At 39.5% G+C, this 19,087-nt stretch overlaps 1 protein-coding gene across 1 annotated transcript in view; it reads left to right on the top strand.

The window, feature by feature from the left end:
* NDRG1 (N-myc downstream regulated 1) overlaps nt 1-19,087 on the top strand; it is a 40,351-nt gene that overhangs the window by 19,104 nt on the left and 2,160 nt on the right. The window contains exons 4-15 of the mRNA XM_054385634.1: nt 4,589-4,694; nt 6,346-6,466; nt 8,378-8,440; nt 10,031-10,091; nt 10,547-10,633; nt 12,074-12,130; nt 13,099-13,202; nt 13,557-13,613; nt 14,642-14,693; nt 15,478-15,525; nt 17,068-17,103; nt 18,454-18,505. Of these exons, the coding sequence (XP_054241609.1) occupies nt 4,589-4,694; nt 6,346-6,466; nt 8,378-8,440; nt 10,031-10,091; nt 10,547-10,633; nt 12,074-12,130; nt 13,099-13,202; nt 13,557-13,613; nt 14,642-14,693; nt 15,478-15,525; nt 17,068-17,103; nt 18,454-18,505 (844 nt within the window). The remainder of the gene's footprint in view (nt 1-4,588; nt 4,695-6,345; nt 6,467-8,377; nt 8,441-10,030; nt 10,092-10,546; nt 10,634-12,073; nt 12,131-13,098; nt 13,203-13,556; nt 13,614-14,641; nt 14,694-15,477; nt 15,526-17,067; nt 17,104-18,453; nt 18,506-19,087) is intronic.

Genomic DNA, 19,087 nt, shown 5'->3' with positions numbered 1-19,087 from the left:
GCTTAATGCCAAACACATTTTAATTGTATTTCCAGTTTGATGTAGTTACCTATTCCCTAGCTTGGTAGCGTTTGGGCCAGTGGAGACCTGGCTCCTCACCACTGCATATAATTCTTTTAGCTTGGTGTTTCAGGAGTGAGCAGTACCTCAGGGGACTCCTCTGTCAATAACTAAGCAAAACTTCCCAAGCTGTGCAGCAGCTGTAGGTGGCAGAGATGAGTTTGTCCCTTGCAATTCCTGGCTCATGGCCACCTATATCCACCACTGGCATGCAAGAGCCATTTCTGCTTTCCCTCCTCCTGCCTGTGAGAGGACAAGGAAAGAACTGCCTTGCAATGGGAGACAAATCAGCTGGCCCTCACAGTGCAATGAGGTGGGTTTCCAAACTGCAAACCGGCGGACACAGTTTAGGGCATTACATGGATTTCATCCTCCTTCTAGGTGTGGTTGTAGGAGTGGTTGTAGTTTTGTACTTTTGCAGAGCAGTGTGATCCTGTGCTAATCAGACTAGGCAGAATCCTTAGGCAGAGCTATCGCAATAATCTTCAATTCCTATGTTACCAGCTTCAACCTTAGCAGAATCACTTTCAGTAAGAATGATGAATATAGATATAAATGTACTCAACTCAGAACCCAAATTGAGGAACCTATTTCAAATATTACTAATTTAAAATAGAAACCTTAGGGGGGGTGGGGGGTGGGAAGCCCCAAGGTAGACATTGGGGCCTTAGAAAAACATACTGTGAATTGAAATGACTGTTTCAGAATAGAAAAAACTAAGGGGAAAATGCTTAATAACTTCAGGGCAAAGGGAGGGATTTGAAACTCAGCATTGCAATACCACATTAAGAGTTCAAGTATTTTGGATCTTCAAGATACAGGAAAAAAAAAAAGTGAAAAATAGTGTATGCAGTTATTAGTATATTAAATTTCTTAAGCAATATAAACTTAAATATAATGCCTCCTAGTAATTTAAAAGTGATTTTAATCATCTTTAACGGCTTTGAAGCTTTTCACTCAGTCCTGAGGCAATAGAAGGGAGGTATATTTAACAGGGATAAAATTATAAATTAAAATAAAAGCATGAGATGGTAATTGAGGATTAAGTATATTTGAAAGCTTTAAAATAATCTTGATGGAATGTAATATTTTGCTTTAAATATTTATATGCATTTTTAATAAAATACGCAATATGTATGTGATTTTCCTTTTTAGAGATCTAAATTGTTTTGGTTGCATATCTCATACTTCAGAAAACAACTTGTTCTTACACGTGGTCCTTGATCCATGTCAGCCTTAGCCAAGGCAGAGAGGGGAAGGAATAAATGAGCTCTCCTCCATTACTGACATACAAATTGCACTCCCCCTCCCCAACTCTAACCTCTACAAAATGTCAGAAAATGTCACTTGATCCAAAAATAAAATCTCCTTTAGAATGGATCAGCTCCTTCAGGCTAAGATAGCCTCTCCCAAATTGCTTGTATTGCAAGCATTTTTTTGTGTGTGTTTTTAGGGCACTAAGATAAGACTGCACCTCCGTTAAAGTGAGATGTGAACAGATGGTGTGTTTGTCTTTATCCTTCTATCGGATTAGTGTACCTTGGATTTTTTTCCAAGATAGTATTTTAATACAAATCAGTTGGTGAAGAGCCTCTTACTATAACGTTGATGTTGATTGGGATGTGCTGCCATCTGTTTTCAGTGCTCTGCATTTTGAAAACATCCATCCCTACATCACGTAGACAAATCTCTTGATCTTTAACAGGATCAATAGGGATATGAAGTTGTTGGTTTGATGTCGCTGAAGAAACTGATTTGAATTTAATTTATTTTTTTTTTTTAGGAGAAACTTCTAGTTATACACCATTAAGAACTCTCACTAGTGGAAAATAGGACAACTTTCTTGAATTAGGGGAATCTTACTGTGAACATAATGGGGAATTAAACCAATTGTTAAACTGTTTGACTGTGATTTATGGCAGTAATTAAGAGTGTGCTTGCCTGTCATCTCAGAACTATTTTTAGTTGACACTGAGTTTGAACTAGGATCAGGCTCCCAATTCCAGAAGCTGTGGAGGTCAGTAGGATGTGCAGGTTCAAGGGTCTAGGTTCATCTACCATGAGTAGATTTTCTTTCATGCACAAGTGTGGAAGATCCCAAATTTTGAAAGGTGGTCCCTCCTAAGAAAACACATTCTAGATTTTCAGTGCTGTTACTGGAAGGATCAAGCAATAACAATCTGATGATATGAAATGCCTAATAGTCTCTAGCTGCGAAGGAAATAATTCCTATATACTCCACATTCAGCAGGAGGTGGATTACACAGTATCACTTACTTTTTTACTGGTGTTAAAGTTGCCAAACTATTGATTTTTATGCTTTGTAGTAAACATTATCAAAGCACAGAAGGAAGGTACAATGGAAAATAGTAATTTCTGTTATTATTAATTGTTATTATTAATTGTGATCTATTACTACTACGAATCTCTTCTGGAATATCATACAGTGAATATATCTACATTACTCTATTTTCTGCCAAAAATGAAACTTACAGTGACATTACTATGACTGATGTGTAAATACTGTAGACTAAATGTTGCTAATCTACTTTGGAAAATATTAGATTTCAAACATTTAAAGTCTCCAGTTTTGTTGTGCAGAATCATTCTCGTTTACGCTAATTTTTCAAAGTCTTTTTTGTTCTTACTGGAAAGTTTAACACTGGCTTGTAGAAAAGAACTTCCTTCTGATTTAATTTAGAGTAAGTTTGGAGTGGTCTAGCATTTGAGACAGAAAAACCTGAAGTTCATCTAAACTTATCAAAACCTGATAGAAACAGCAATAGGAAAGACTGTACTAATTCCCAGGTTTGAAATTTGGCACTTTGTATGTTATGCGCCAGAGACTTAGTTAATCTTTGATGTCTGAGCTCTATTGGCTAAGTACTTCTCCTGGTCAAACCTGACTCAAATCCTATTTAAGAACGACATCCTTGTGAATTAGGCTGTTTTGGTTTTTCTAGCTGGGCATTATGGGAGTCATAAGCCTGTGCAGGGTAGCAGCTTGTCTATATAACCCAGTTTCCTGCTTGGGTGAACTAGAAACTGGCTACTGTGCTCAGTCTGGCTTGTTGGATTTATCACCCTGTTTTGCCTAAGGATGGTGTTGGATATGGAAGATACAGCTTACCTGTTAAATAATGCAGTGAGTATACAGAGGAATGAATCTCTAAGAAAACACAAAAGCTGGAAATTAATGCTTCGATGGCATATAGCAGCAAATGCTCAATTTTCTCAGCGTGCAAGGGGGGGATAAGTCTTGATTCATTGCTCTAATTGTAACTTAAAACTGATATAAATGTGTAATTGCAAGGAAAATCAGTGAAATGTGGAATGGTGTTGCCTAGCATCCTTACTTCCAGCAAAATGTGTGGTGTATTCCATGTATGAAAATAAGGAGCTGAGATTCAGATCACATTTTACTACTTCTGATCCCTTAAGAGCTCTTAGGTTTTGCTCTCTAAAGTTTTCTTAGAGGCTGTACCTTCCTGATTTCTACCACATAGAATTTTTAGTAAATTTGAATTTCACTTGGGCTTTGCCTCTGGGCATTACTGCACAGAGCAAGTCAAGCAAGTCCTGCAGGAGCACTGCACGGAATGACATAGATAGCTGTGTCCTGGACAGGAAATGAAGTATTCTAGTTAAATCCTAAGGCTAACTGTATACTACCTTGACTGTTATGTGAGTGCAATGGTGCTGTAAATAAGTGACATAATTAACTGTTGTGTTGGGATTCTCTTTACGCATGTTGGCCAAATAATAAGTTTATACCCTTTTGAAGTACAGGTATAAAAGAAACAAAAAAAATGTCTTCCATATATTGTGGGTGTTAGTATAAGTCACTTTTAATTTACGTAGACATCCAATAAAAAAAAGATGGTACTCAGGGAGACTTTGATATGATAATAAAGCTTTGAGATGGATAAACAACACCAGCTCCTCTTATGTCAAATAATGGCGGTGTGCTTCTTATCGCTGTTCCTCTGATGATTACCACAACAAAGTTGTGGATATGTTGCTCTATATCATGCTTCACAGTTAGCTTTATGCTCAGGGCTATACATAGCAAGCCAGAGAGCTAACAGACATGGCTATCATGCTCACTGGGGAAAGAACAGAAGCATTCTATCTTGGCAACTTGTGCTTTTTCAAATGTCGACAGTCATAGTCAGAAACTATTGTTACTTTAGAAGTCAATGCACTGAACTACTTTCATTTATTTAGTTAGTTTTCTTTCACTGCCAGCTGTTCGTTCGGCATCTGGTTAGAGGTAGCAGCTGAAGTGCTACTATAGTTGACTTTGAACTGGAGTCAGTGACAGCCAAATATAAATTGTTATCAGGGAGCCCACACTATGGGGGATATCGGGTGCGTTAGCATGGGAACTGTGGAGATCCCTGGGGTTATGGGCAGACCCTGGGATGTGGCAGGACCTGTGCCCATGGTCACAAAGAGATCTGCTGCAGCTGGTGTTTGGTGGAGCACCTGGAGAAGCCTCTAACAGACTCCTTCTGTTCTTTGCCAGGAGCAAGATGTGGAGACTGTGCATGGCTCGGTCCATGTCACCATGTGTGGGACTCCCAGAGGGAACCGGCCAGCTATCCTCACCTACCATGACATCGGGCTGAATCGTAAGTAGACTTTTTATTTAGTAGCACAGGTGTGGCCTACCTCCTAATGCTACTGCTGTAGAATCATAGGAATGTTTTTGGTTGAAAAAGACCTTCATAATCATTGAGTCCAACCGTCATCGAACTCTGCCAAGTCTGGTGCTAAACCATGTGATAAAAGGTGGGAAAATGCTGATGATTAGGAAACCTTTCCGAGGTCCTTACTCATTTATGTGGACTGAAATCTGTTAGATGGTACCTAACTCCTTAATTAAGCAAGCTAAATTCTCATATTTTTTTTATCCTCCTGAACTAAATAATTGGAACAGTTCACTTAAAGGAGCAAAAGATCTCTGTTAGCTCATAGTGACCATCTATAAATGTTGTAAAAACATCTGCAGGGTATGAAGGAGGGCATGTTGCCGACATCGTCAAGAACAACATTGCTGGTGCTTTGTCTTAAATTCCTGTCTGACTGCCAGTCTTATACACCTATGGGTTTATATGAATTACATGTCGAATCAGGATGGCAAAATGAGTTCTGCCATTCTGTCCTTAGGCAGTATTAAGAAAATAACTTTGCTAAGTGCCTTTTATCTTACTTGTCACATCCAAGAACATAATGACCTAATAGGGAGATGTGCTCTAATTTGTTTTTATTCAGCAGTACTGTTTGCTTCAAACAACTACTGTTTCTTAATCAGTTGTCAATATTTACATTTAAAAACGCCGTGCGGGTCTTTAAAGTCTGGTTACTGATGGGTGGGTGGATATTACTCATAAGAAAACAATCTATTTCCTTGCCTGGTTTTTATGGATCTGCCTTAGTTTATTTTGCATTTTAAGTGGTTTGGGACAGAGCTTAATCTGGATTTCATTTTTTAATAAGACCTTTTTCTTTCTAGAGAATGTACATTGTAGTGTGGAGACATTCAGAAACACAGAGAGAACATTGAACTGTTTTCTAGGCATCTCAGCAATGGTGCTACAGAATTCATGCTTTCCAATCCAGGAGGAAAATATGCTAAACCTCTCTCCACATTAATATCACTTGAAAATCAGAAATTGAATCACCTCAAAACTGGGAGCTGACAGCACTGAGTATCCCAGAAGGACACTTTTGTCTTGAGCTGCCTGCAGAAGCTGATCATTTAAAGCAGATATTGTAAAATTTATACAAAAGCAGAAGTTACAATCTCAGCCTATACTTTTTTCCTTTTTTTTTTTTTTTTGGTTGGTTGATTTTTGACACAAAAAATGATAGGATGAGAAAATTGGTAGTTTTGTCTAAGCCAAAACCTGGGATGAATACTCTTGACTTCATTGTATTAGTATTTTAATGCTGAATATAGAACAGTTTTTTGAGATTTTGGTGTACCAAGCAAATACTTCTGGCAGGTGCAAAAGTCAATGGATAAATCTTAGCTGGCCACGAGGAAGGAGCTGTTTAGTGATTTTCAGTTGAGGAATTAAAGCAAATTGGCACAGGTTGCTTTGTAGAAGGACTTAAGAGTAAAGGACTGACACTTTTCCCAGGCTATAATACAGATTACTTGATTAAATCAACTTTTCATTAACCTGTGGGTCAAGTTCATAAATTATTTTATTATCGCCTTCATACTTACTGTTTTCCCTCAGCATAATTATTCCATATTTTCTTTTCCTTCTGAAGATAAAACGTGCTTCAATCCTCTCTTCAACTTTGAGGATATGCAGGAAATCACCCAGCACTTTGCAGTCTGCCATGTGGATGCACCTGGACAGCAGGATGGAGCACCATCTTTCCAAGCTGGGTAAGTTGCCAGGGAAACAGCCTGTGCCATCAGAGTTATCCTTTCTGGAAAAAGAGTCTTGATCTGTCGTTTAGTTAAAGCACTTACAGCAAACACAGCAGTTGGCTTTTTAACTTAAATCCTGATTCTCTGTTTCTAAGATACTGGATCTGTGGGAGCTCTGTTGTGTTGTTCCAGTTCACAGTGAACTTTGAGGCTGTAATTTTGTGTTTTTACTCTGATAACTTGAGTGGTTGTGAAGCAGTTCCTTGGCAAATGTCTACATCTGTAAATTTAAATATTGAGTTCCTCTTTTGTAATGACATTGTGATACAAACAAAATTGTTGCTGTAAACAAGATTGGCATTAGCAATAATGTACTTCTGAAACCCATGTTTTTTATGAAATGGCAGCATGGTAGATGTTGATAAGCAGATGTTATAACCTACCTGGGAAAACCAAGCCATTAGGCAGTAGCAAAGTGATGTGCCCCAACAGAGTAACATAGATAGCTGCACGCTCCTAACTGATTTATGTTATGATGCTGCAGCTCTTGGAAACCTGGTTTAACTTGTGTCTTTGCTAAAATGCTTGGCCCAGTTAGTTCAAATGAATCAAGCTTGCCTTAACATGCCACTTGGATAAGAATTAGCTTGGTTGAGGAAGGGAGCAACCAGCATGTCAAGGGGAAGGCACAAGGCAAGGAACAGTTGTTCTGTAAGAACGAAGTATTAAGGAGCTTATATGTATCCAGTCTATTTCCCTTCTTAATTTTTAAGCTGGTCTGATGCTGTGGAGGTCATGATGGGCCAGGTTCTCAGTGTTAACTAGCCTGGTTGTCAATCAGCTATTTCAGTCACCCCCCTTTGAGTTTGTTTGAATCACGAGCTTTTAAGTGTCTTAACCCTCATGTCCTGAACAGGCATTAACGCTTTGGAGTTGTCAGTTGCATAGGGCAACCATCAAAGTCTGTGCTAGTAAAGACCATTGCTTAATAGCATCAGGATGACAACACAAGAAGCTGTATTATTGCTTCCAGCCCTCCAGCTGGGAGACTGACATGCTTAAGTTAAAAGTAACTGCTGATGTGTTGACACAGGCTTTTATCATGACGAGGTTTAGTTTCCTGACAAGAAAGTGTAAGAAAATAACTTAAAGTAGTTCTACACTGTTTGAGGGGGGGGAGGGGGTTGTTGTTTGGGTTTTTATTTCCCTTTTCTTTTTTTCTTTTTTTTTTTTTTTGGTGGTGGTTGTGTGGTTTTTTTGTGATGTGTTGTTTTTTGGTTTGGTTTGGATTTTGTTGGTTTTATTTTGGAGACTAAATTAGATGTAGCCCTGATGAGAAGCAGATATTTGAATACCTTTAGGAAGATGCTGTCCAGAAACTTCAGGTGGATTTTCCACACACTGATCAGTTGAGAGGTCATGCAGAATTTTCTTCCCTCAAAGAGGGACCAGAGCATTAACAGACAGCTGTTTTTATTGAACTTCCTCAGCAGCTTCATAGCCCTTGCTATGGCTAATTTTCTCTATCAATATTAATAGAAATCTATCCTCATTTTGTAGCTGTGGAAACCTGTGTGCCTCTGAGAATATGCATGCCAGAGGTTTAGACCTCATTGCTGAAGAGTGCGGTCCTGCAACACAGGAACACTTTTTTGTGGTGGACCGAAAGTGCAAGTGTGGTGAATGAGGTTGACAACTCACCTCTCAAGTTCAAAATTTTTCCTAAGTTTTAACTGTTAACTTTTCTTGGAAGCAACTCATTATGGTCTGTTTTGCTTACAGCCAAACCAGACGTATATCATTCTGTAACTCACATGCAATGAGCATATTTGATATTCAATCCACAGCGATGACTGTGTCTCTAAATAACCCAGTCTACTCTACTGAATGTGGTGTAGTAACTCCACAAACATATACATGTTGTAGGTACATGTATCCCTCCATGGATCAGCTGGCTGAAATGCTTCCTGGAATCCTGAAACAGTTTGGGTGAGTGCAGAATCATTTCCTTACTTTCTTCATTCTTGTCTCTCCATAGTACACCAAAAGAGCAGATATTCTCTTGTGCTAGAATTACAGTTGTGGCTAGGTTTTAATTCCTCAGTTCTAGATTCATCACTTTTGCCTTTGTTTCTGAAAGAGCTTATTTTTTGGCCTTTTCTTAAAAGTGTGCTTATTTTTAAACAGGAAGCAAGTTTGAGTGAAATCCCATGTGCCTAATTTAGGGGCTTCCTCCAGTATTTTCTCTGCGTCACCCTCACAGGGGCAGGGCACAGACAGTCTGTTCTTACCACTGTAACAACCCACGTTTTCCTGTGTGGTTAGCAGAGAAAAACCCATGGTCCCATCTGAAGACATGTCCTGTTTCGTTTCTGTGGCTTGATTGTCTTAGGGAGGTCAGTCCAACCTCCTTAAGCCTCTGCTACCTAATGCAGATGCCAGGTTGCTGAAGGATCAAGTACCTCTGCTGTCCACCTACAAATGTGTATGTGTGTATTCTTCCCTTAAAGCTTAGCTTCAACAGGTGCTGTAGATTAGAAAGGTACCTTCTCTGAGTCGGTGTTCCTGGTACACTATGAAGAGTACAAGTAGGCACATTCAAGGGGTTTCTAGACCAAGTAGAGAAAACCTGGCATTCAGGGTCAGGCAGCCTTGAGGATAGACAGGCTGGACTGCTGACAAGAGTTTTATTCTCAGACCAGTACTCCAATTTAGACATTGTTCAGTTGTAATCAGCTAGTACAGTACCTTGACCAGTTTACCTCACTACTTTCTTAAAAGAGGTATGTTTTTTGAAATATGTAATGTAAGAGTTACCAGTTCTGCTCTTGCACTGAAAAAAATGCTAGCATTGTGTCAGTACCTTGAAAATCAATTAAACTGGAGTGTACTGACAAAATCATGATTTAACATTGTTAGTGAGAATGAAAACCACCCTCTGATATTTTTCTAAAAGCATTGTATAACCTGTTTTTCAGAGTGGTTTTGTCTGGTCTTCCCTTCCAGTATTTTCTGAGGCCTTGAAGGCAGTACTTTAAAACTAGTTTCAGTTAATGCAAATATTTGGTTTGTCTCTGCCCTGTTTGGTTATGAAGTTTAAACTTTATCACCCCAGTGGCTGGATAGCATGAGAGGATTTTCTGCCAGCACCCTGTTAGAGAGCAATTCGCATCCCAGTTAGTACTGAGAAGGACAGGGAGAGCCTCGGGAGGAGGGATCTTTGTAAGTAGGCTGAAGATTTCAGGATCATATCTTAGAAGCTTTTCTAGCATAGACTAACCATTTCCTTCCAGAATCAGAACAATGCTATGGTTTCTCAGTGTATTTACCTAAAGATAAGCAAGAATCACTATTGCTCTGCAAGACATGAGGACTAGCATCCTGCCAGTCTATCAAAAGCAAACCAGCTGCTATGTTGAGCTCCTTACTGAGGCCAGTGGCATTGCTGAGGGTCCATGATTTGCCCAAGGTGCAACTCATTTCTGTAAATACAGGCTGGCATGTGAAAGAGGAAGGTTGCTGATGTGGGTTTATTTTCAGCGCTCACTCGTTTGCCTCTTCCCTTTTATTGCTGTGCAGGCTGAAGACCATAATAGGAATGGGAACTGGAGCCGGTGCCTACATCTTAACCAGATTTGCTGTAAGTTTTGTGGAACTTCCCTAAAGCCTGAACCTGATTTCACTGAAGTGTTGTCACCCCTGCAGTGTGTGCAGAGAATTCCTGCTCTGCCATGCCCATTTAAGTAAGCAGTTAGGCTTTTAAGTGAAATACCACAAACTGCGGGATAGCTCATCCACAAGACCTAGATTTTCCATTTTAAGTCCTGGGCTCTTCCCAGTTAATTTGCAGAAGGTTTTTTTAATGGGAGTTCTCTATTTAAACTGAGGGTGGAGAAGAAGTTAAATCTTAATGTTCTGCAGCTGCTCAGCTGAATTGCTTTAACGATTTTTTTTCCATATATAATGCTTGTTTTGTGCAAGACAAAACCAGACCCACTGCTTTCCTCTTCAGGAGACAACTTGGTAATTTCAATGTTATGCTGACCATCAAGTTGGAAAGGCTATGTGATAAATCTTGAACCTTCTCTTTTGCAGTTAAACCATGCAGAGATGGTAGAGGGATTAGTTCTCATTAATGTAAACCCATGCGCTGAAGGCTGGATGGACTGGGCAGCAACTAAGGTAAATATATTTCAGTTAGAAAAATAAATCATACTGAAGCCTGTCAAGCCTGGACAAGCTTGTCTCAAGGTGTGGTTGCAGACACAAAATATCCCAGGATAATTCCTTTGGAGTTTACTCTTCCATTTGCAAACATAGCTCCTGCAGGGCTAGTGATAAAAATGAGGACTTTGAGGAAATAGATACACATGGTACTGGGGAACTACTGATTATGGACAATTCTTTAGAGCTAGTAACTGCTGGGGAAAACCTATTTTAATTTGCACACAGGATAGTTCTGGAAACAAACTTTCTTTAAGTAAGCTTCAAGCATAGTATAATGTTCAGTTCTTGTCCATGGCTTTGTTTACTCCCACAGTCCAAAATGTGAACTAGAAAAATGTTCAGAACATCTTCCAGGTTTCAATCATCTAGCTGAGTTTTACATGCCAAAAAGACTCAGAAAAGGCATTAACTCTACTAACTGTGGGCAGATTGTCCATGCAGCCAGGCTTTTTAAGTTAAAATGTTCACATACAAAGAAGCTCCTGTTAACTGTATTTTTTTGTAGTCATAAACAATGCTGTAGTGTGGGAAAAGGGATGCTGAGATCTAGTTTCAAAAATTTTCCTGGAACCAGTATATGTAAATGAGTAGACATGTTACCTTACATGTCACTCAGATTTAGCCTGTTAAACTCAGGGCAAACTTGTGGAAGGCACTTTGTGTCATTCAGGGTCCTGTTGCAATGAATGGAAGTTGTTATAAATGCTTTGAGAAGTACAAAAATTAGTGTGTCATCCACTACCCACATGCAGAACAAACTCATCGTAAGTATATAGACCAGTATTAAATGCAATAATAACCTTGTAACAGTAGGAGAAACTTTTCAGAGCTGGGATGTAACATTCTTCCAAGGCTTGATTAATAATTTAAAAAAATAATAATTTTGCATACCAGTTTGTTTTCGTAAGTTTGATATGGAAGTATATTTAGTAAACTCCTCTAGATTGTGATGTTGCTACCTGATCTTAGGAGTGCAACAGGTGCCCTGTATCTTTCTGTCCTTCCAAAGCAAGAACACATGCTCTGGGACATGAGCTTTAGGTACCATCTCCAACATGTTGTCAGTATGGGTTGTAAGGGAGCAGATTGGGCAGTAAGGTTAAATGAGAACAAGCAGGTTTGCTTGTTGTTCTTGCAGTGAGATGGACCAATGCTACTAGCAGTGTGTTCTCTGTATGGCTTCATTAGTAAAGACATCTTATGAGAGTCACTCAAACATAAACAACCCCTAACAGTATTTTAGTTGAATTGAGACAGGAAAAATAACCATTCAAGGATATTACCTACATAAGGACAGCAGAGAAGCATCCATTGGTCTACTTGTATGTGCTTGAATTATTTCAGTTGCTCACAGATTGTTTAAATATCAAATACATTGATAACCTTGCCGTTCAGATTTCAGGTTGGACAAATGCCCTACCAGATATGGTCATTTCACATCTTTTTGGGAAGGTAAGGATGTTCAAGATTCCTCTGATTTTTTTTCAATCATCTGTATTTACCCCCTGGGGCTGGAAGGAGAGGAGAAACTTTCACTTAAAAAAAAAAGAAAAGAAAAATAGAAAGTCAAACTGTGAGATAGGATTCACACTTGTGTTCACAGTATTTTGGAGCTGGTATGCTGCTGTGGGGCTTGCTGTGTCCTAACAACTCAAGTACATCTCAGTCATGACAGCTCTAGAAGGCTCAGCTCTCCGTTTACACAGCCAACACTTAAATGTGAAAACAAGCATCATACCACGCTTATGTTCTGAGCAGAATTACCCACAGATATTTTTTTATATACCATAATATATTTATAACTCTGAGAAAGCTGTTTGTTAGTGCCAATGGTGCTCTTCAGTTCAAGCCTGCTTTAACGGAAAGTGCTGTACTGTTTTCTGAAGCTACTTTGTGGTTCTTGAAATTATTAGTAAATGCAATGGAAAACTCCATTCCAGCAGAACAAGGAACCAATCTATAAAGCCTTTAGAACCAAATTGTTTAGAAATGTTAGTGATTGAACTTCTTGAAACTTAGTTATTTGCAGTTGTGAAATGGAGTTCCATATTGCATATGTTTGTAAGCTTTCAGCATCTGCTTTACCCTGGAAACATTTATTGAGTTTCATATCCTGAACGCTTTTTTTTGTCGTTGCTTTAAAACCTCGCACTTATCTGACTGTAACCATCTGCACTACAACTACATGTTTTGCAATCTTAAGATCTTGGCATTACAACATATGAGGTTTTAAAGCAAAAAATGTGATACTGCAGCTGGAGGCTAATAATTCTGGGTGACACCACTGAGTACTAGAAGTTGCCCTTCCCTGAAGGTGCACTCCTGTTGTTTACAAAAGTCTGATACATGACTGCTGTGCCATATCTTCAAATCCTTTCAGAAAATAGCCCCTATTCTGAACAATTCTGTCTCCACTGTAGGAAGAGATTCACAGCAACCATGACCTGATCCATACTTACCGTCAGCATATTATTAATGATATGAATCAAACCAACCTTCATCTCTTTGTCAACTCTTACAACAGGTAAATACATTTACCTGATTTCTAACTGGAAACTGTTTTAAAAGGCTGTCCAGTATTACTTGTGTGGTGGAGTTACTTGTGTTCCCCCAGTATAAAATTCTGCTTGACAGTGCCTTTAAGGATCTTGGGTGGTTTGCGTATGGGAGAAGGTCCTTGCACATTTGTGGGAAGAGAGATGGTACACTGGGACTGAACTAAGACCTTAATAATTCAGTCGTTCTCCATCAGCTGTGGAAACTAGAACATGTAGCAGATTAAATTAACATATGTGAGCATCTGTGCATTCTCTAACATAGAAGAACATGGAAGCATCTGAAAGAATTTCAGACCTGTAATCCTTTCCCTTTTTTTCAGTCGGCGAGACCTAGAGATTGAGCGCCCTGTTCCTGGAGTAAATGTTGTCACCCTTCAGTAAGTATTTTATTTCTTACCAGTTCACCTGTACATGATGTGAGCTAAGAGGTGTGATCATTGGGTGCATTGCATATGCATTGCAGGGCTGTAGTTAAATGTGCTTGTGAGCTGGAAAAGGATTTGTAACTTTGTGTAGGAGATGAGAGGCTACTGCAAGTCAGGGACCACCATTAGGAAGACTTCTGCTCTTCAAACTTCAGAACCATATTAGCTGAAATGGAAAGCTAAGTAGTTGCTGTCACTGTATATCTGCAACCTTGATCTGACAGACTAGTTACTTTAAAAGTAGATACTCTTAGCTTCACCTGGAAATATGTCCTAATTAATGGGAACTATTGCTCTGAATGCACTTAAGCTGTGCCTGTGCAGCCAAGAGAATATAAACAAAGGCAATTAAAAAAAAAAAAATCGCCCAAAAACCCCCGAACCAAGCACAGCAACAAATTAAAACCCAAGCCTTCAGCAAGATGAAGCAGGTATGAGAAACTGTCTGCCAGATCTTCTGCTTTTCACTTATGCTGTAACTTGTGTTATGTAACAGTTTTCAAGTCCTTCTCTACTCAGCTGTTAATGTTTACACACAGACTTTGAGACTCTTTCCTCCTCCAGTCTGTTTGAAATTGTGTAACAGGTCCAAATGTTTGAGCTCATAGGTGTTGGCGGGTGGGGATGAGAGCTTGCTGGTGCCCACATTCACTTTCTATAAAGCATGGAATAAGAGCACTGGTAAGAGTTGATTGCTACAAGGTGGGTAAAAGGACAACTTCTCAGGCATCTAAGTAGTTCTGCAGTTGATACCATGGATTTTAGGTGTGTTTAAGGTGTTTGGAATAGAAGTTATCAGGGCATCTAAGTAGCCCTGCAATTAATGCAGTGGATTTGATGTGTGTTTAAGGTGTCTGGAATACAAACCAAATCGTTTTCACGCCCTTAATGTTCTCATTTTCCAGTAACACAAAATGCAGCTTGGGGCAGATGTGAGCTGTGCCACTGAACCAATACACCTTCTGTGTGCTTCCTTGCAGGTGCCCTGTCCTCCTGGTGGTCGGCGACAGCTCCCCAGCAGTGGATGCTGTGGTGTGTATAGATCTCAAGCCGTCTTTGCCACCATGCTGATGGGCAGGCAAGCCAAGGAGCTGTGTGAGGCCAGCAGAGCTCATGCCTGTGCAGCAGCCTTGCTGGCTATTGATCCAGCCCAGCTGTCTCTCCTCTTTCAGACTGCAGGAGAGCTGCCACTAGTTCCTTGCTGTTTGTCCCCTCTGTCTGAGTGCCATTATTTAATAGCTACTGCATCAGGACAATCGCCACAGCAGTTCCAGTGAACCGCAAATATTTTCCTTTAGAGAGGAATCTGATGCTGGTATTTTAACTTGTTCTCTGGTGTTGGAGCTGTGCCCTGGGTCACTATGGAAGCAAAGAGCTTCTTTTTGACCATTATAACTTGCCCCAGATGACTGGATGACTTCAAATGCTGTGCCTTTATGGGCATGCCCAGTCTGCTGGCCTGTGGCCATATGGCTGCTCACCACTTGGGAACCTACCAGATGACCCCAAGTCACAAGATAAACAACACTTGTTGCCACTGGAGTCCCAGAAACAGATAAAAAAATCTCCAATTCTCAACTCTAATGGTTTTGTTTGTACATGGAAAAGAATAGTCAGAAATGTGAGCTGACCTACTTGGGTTTAAAGACCCAATATGTGTATATATATGTATACATAAAGTTCTTTACATAGAAGCTCAAGATACTCAGTTTAGTCTGCGTTAGACCAGAAAACAAGGTATTCAATCAGTTTTCCTTCAGCAGGTTATCATTGAAGTCTTGTATATAATGACTTACACTGCTGTTCTTTAATATAGGTTGAATGCAATTCAAAGCTGGACCCAACAAGGACAACACTTCTGAAGGTAATAACAAAAGCTGTTTTGTTAAATAAACATCCCCCTCATTTAAAATCAGCTGGATTAACTAAAAAAAGCAAAACCAGAGTGATATGCTACAATCCAGTTCTGATGTGGAAAGGCAGTTCCTTCAGGGTAAGAGTATTTCAGTGGGATAAATTAGACTAGGGGCTTCTTGTCAAGGTCAACAACAGAGAATTTCTCAGGTCTTCTAATTTAAAATACTTAGGGGTGCAACTTCAGACACTCAGTATTTCACATACCCATAATGAATTTGACTAGAGCTGGCAAAGTTGATCTCAAGGTATTTTGGGAGGTTTGAAAAAGACATCAGCAGGGTGTAAGTGCAAACCAACTCATTCTGTTTGTGCTTGCCTGTCCCTCAGCAGAAGTGTTGGGTGAATAGACAGCTGATCGATCAGCCACAGTTTTGTCATCCTGCCTTTTACGAGGGGACAGTCCAGAACGTCTTACTGTTGGAAATTAGTCTTATTTTCCAAAAAGTTGATAAAATGCACTTCCAAACACCAAAACATCATGCAAAGGCTTAGGCTGGTAGTTGGCATTCAGAGTGTGGATTCAGTCTTCAGCTTGTTATATGATGTAAAATGGAATGAGTGTAATAGCATGCAAAGAGTGAAGAAGGTTTGGTCATGTTTCTGCTGAGAAGTTTTAACTGTATCTCTCTTTATTGAACTGGTTAGTGAAAATTATAATAAACAAAGATTTTTTTTAAAAAATTCTTTTTCCTCCTAACACTGAGGAGTTACAATGCAGCTACCACATGGGCATGGCAGCCTCTAAGAAAATACATGACACTATCTCAGGTCCTCTGTCAATGGCCAGCCTTTCCTCAGTCCAGGGATATGGCTGATGCCAGATCCTGCTACAGGCCTGTTTCGCTGCTAACTAATCCTAGATAGGATTTGGGGTTTCCTGTAATTTACAACTCAACTGCTTTCTGCTTGTGGTGTTCCTTGGAACAAGACTGTTTTTGTTGGGTTGACTTTGAGGGGTGGAGTGGCAGGAAAAATGAAATGCTCCAAAAATACTGCATGCACTCAAGATAGCTTTTCTAATTTGATATTCCTTGCTTCTCTTGGCAAGTCAGGCTGATGCTTGCCATCCACAATCTCAGCAAATCGTTTTTCCCTCTTACCTTGAGGTTTAGATGTTTGTTCTGTCTCCTTGTTTGTCATTCAGGTCAATACTGAGTCACGATACTGTAACTCAGAGCTGAACTTGTATCCAGGATTAACAGGCTAGTTTCTAAGAAAGCAGTGATCACTGCCTAGTAAAAAAGCATTTGTTTGTAACTCCAGCTGATGCTTTGCTTGAGGGTCAAGAGACTTTGAGGTGTTCTGGGGCATGATTGTAGTTTTTGTAAACATTTAACTGGTTACTTTGATGTGTTCATCTGTATGTTACTCTCACAACAAAAGGAAATGTTTTTCTGCCAGATAGCTAAAAAAGTCATTTTAATGTATCCTGAGCATAAATGATTTCCTCTGGCATTACACTTACTGGCTGTTCTCATCCACGTTTCAGATGGCTGACTGCGGTGGGCTCCCTCAAGTTTCTCAGGTAGGATTTGGCTGACGGAAATCCTTCTAATCCTGTTCTGCAGCATGCCAGACTTCAACAAATGGGTGTTTTCCTGTAGGGTACTTGCTGTTCCCAAATGTCAGCCAAAAGGATGGTTATAATTTCACAAATAATGATGTCAGTCAGTCATCTGAGCTTTCTTTTTTTCTTTAAAGAGCAATGAAGCAGAAAATTAAAATTGGGAAGGGTCATTATTTCCACTAATTAAGTCTTAACCAAGTAAAGGTCTGAGGTGGGAGTGTAGAGATATTATTTTATGCCTGTCTACTAGGATGACATGGATTAAGGCTTGAGCAATAGTGTTTTTAAAGCATACTCTCTTTTGGACTATTTATAGTATAGATCAGGAAAGTGGGAGGCAGGGAATAACAATACTATGTTCCTGCATACCCTGACAACTGAACTAGAGTTTCTGAAAATTTTAGGCATAAATTCCAAGGCTGCTAATAAAATCAGGCTGGGAAAGTTAAAACTTACCTATGCTCTAATGTTGCTTCAATTAAGAGACAAGCAGTAAATCAGCTTTGGAGTGTGATCTAACATCAAAACAGATTTCTGAGCAATATAATGTGGTGTTTGTGAACTTAAGGAAAAAAATGACTTTGTAATTACATGCAGTTGATAAGTCCCCGTACAAGCAGTGTATGCTCTAACAGTGGAAAGGGGGAAAAAACTTTTTTAAAGCCTTGTTTTATGCGCATTGCTTCTGTTTTACAAAGTCTTCTTTTGTGCTGGTTCAGATAGAATAATACCAAAAAAAATAGGCAAAATTGGCATGTGCAGTAATTGAGATCATGAAGCTTATTTGGCCACTAGGTCAACAGCAGAGGAAAATGGTGAGTGCCTTATTGCAAGAATGTCAGCCCTAGGCAGTTGTGCTTGCATCTTACATATAACCTATTTTTCCCTATAAACATAGCTATCAGCTCTGACTAGGTGAGTTTGCTCTCTCCTGATTAGGAATTGCTCAGTTATTGACCCTGTGTGAACTGGCTTTTGTATTTTGTGTGGCTAATTGTTTTATTTTAGCTCACTTGCCTCAGTAACTGCACAAGCAAGTTAACGCCAGGCTTAGTCCACTTGTAGTCACTTCTCTGGAAATCTCATTCTCAAATGCATGTGTCCGGTAAAATAATGAGTCAGGGGAGCAGACTAAGGAGGGGAAATGGTGTGATTCTGTCACAAATTTTCAGACATTCAGTAGAAGCTAAAGAGCATTTAAGAGTCTCTGTTAAGACAGAGCATTTGTGGCATCTATAACATAGTAATGTAACTAACTAATTAAGCACTGTAAACAATACTACTCTCTTTTTTTTTTTTTTTTTTCAGCCTGCCAAGCTTGCAGAAGCTTTCAAATACTTTGTTCAGGGAATGGGATACAGTAAGTATTGTGTTTATGGAATGGTTTACCTGGCAACTAAGTTTGTTGGGCATCTAAGCTCCCAGTGAGTCTCCTAAACTCAGATGTGAGATCTTTTCCCTATTGGCTATGTATTTGCAATGGGAAAGGGGAAAAAAAAAAAAACCAACAACACAACAAACCACCACTGTGGTGTCTGGGCAAAGTGGTTTCAGAACAAATTATGTTAGTAGAGAGCTTTATAGACAGCTTATATCCACAAATACCTGCTTTACTTCACCTTGATTTTTTTTTTTAAGGTGGATATTTCTAATAGTGTCCCCTCATTGCATCACAGGATGTGATCTGTGCTTCACACAGTATATGAAAAACCTCATTAGTTCAGAAACTTCTTTGATTTGTAGCTTTGTGCTTCATGTATTTTCTTCTGACAACTGTAGTTGTGTAGATCCATTGCTATCCTGGGCTACCAGCAAAGGTTAAACATCTGAAAGAGAGGTCTGATGAGATTCTAAAGTTTCCTGTGGATTGTTGCAGGCACAGCAACAAAAAAAAAAAAAAGTGATTTGCCATTGGAATGGGCTGCCCAGGGAGGTGGTAGAG

This window comes from Indicator indicator, chromosome 12 (assembly GCF_027791375.1).
Source record: "Indicator indicator isolate 239-I01 chromosome 12, UM_Iind_1.1, whole genome shotgun sequence".
Taxonomy (NCBI): domain Eukaryota; kingdom Metazoa; phylum Chordata; class Aves; order Piciformes; family Indicatoridae; genus Indicator; species Indicator indicator.
This window is presented reverse-complemented; position numbering and strand designations above follow the sequence as displayed.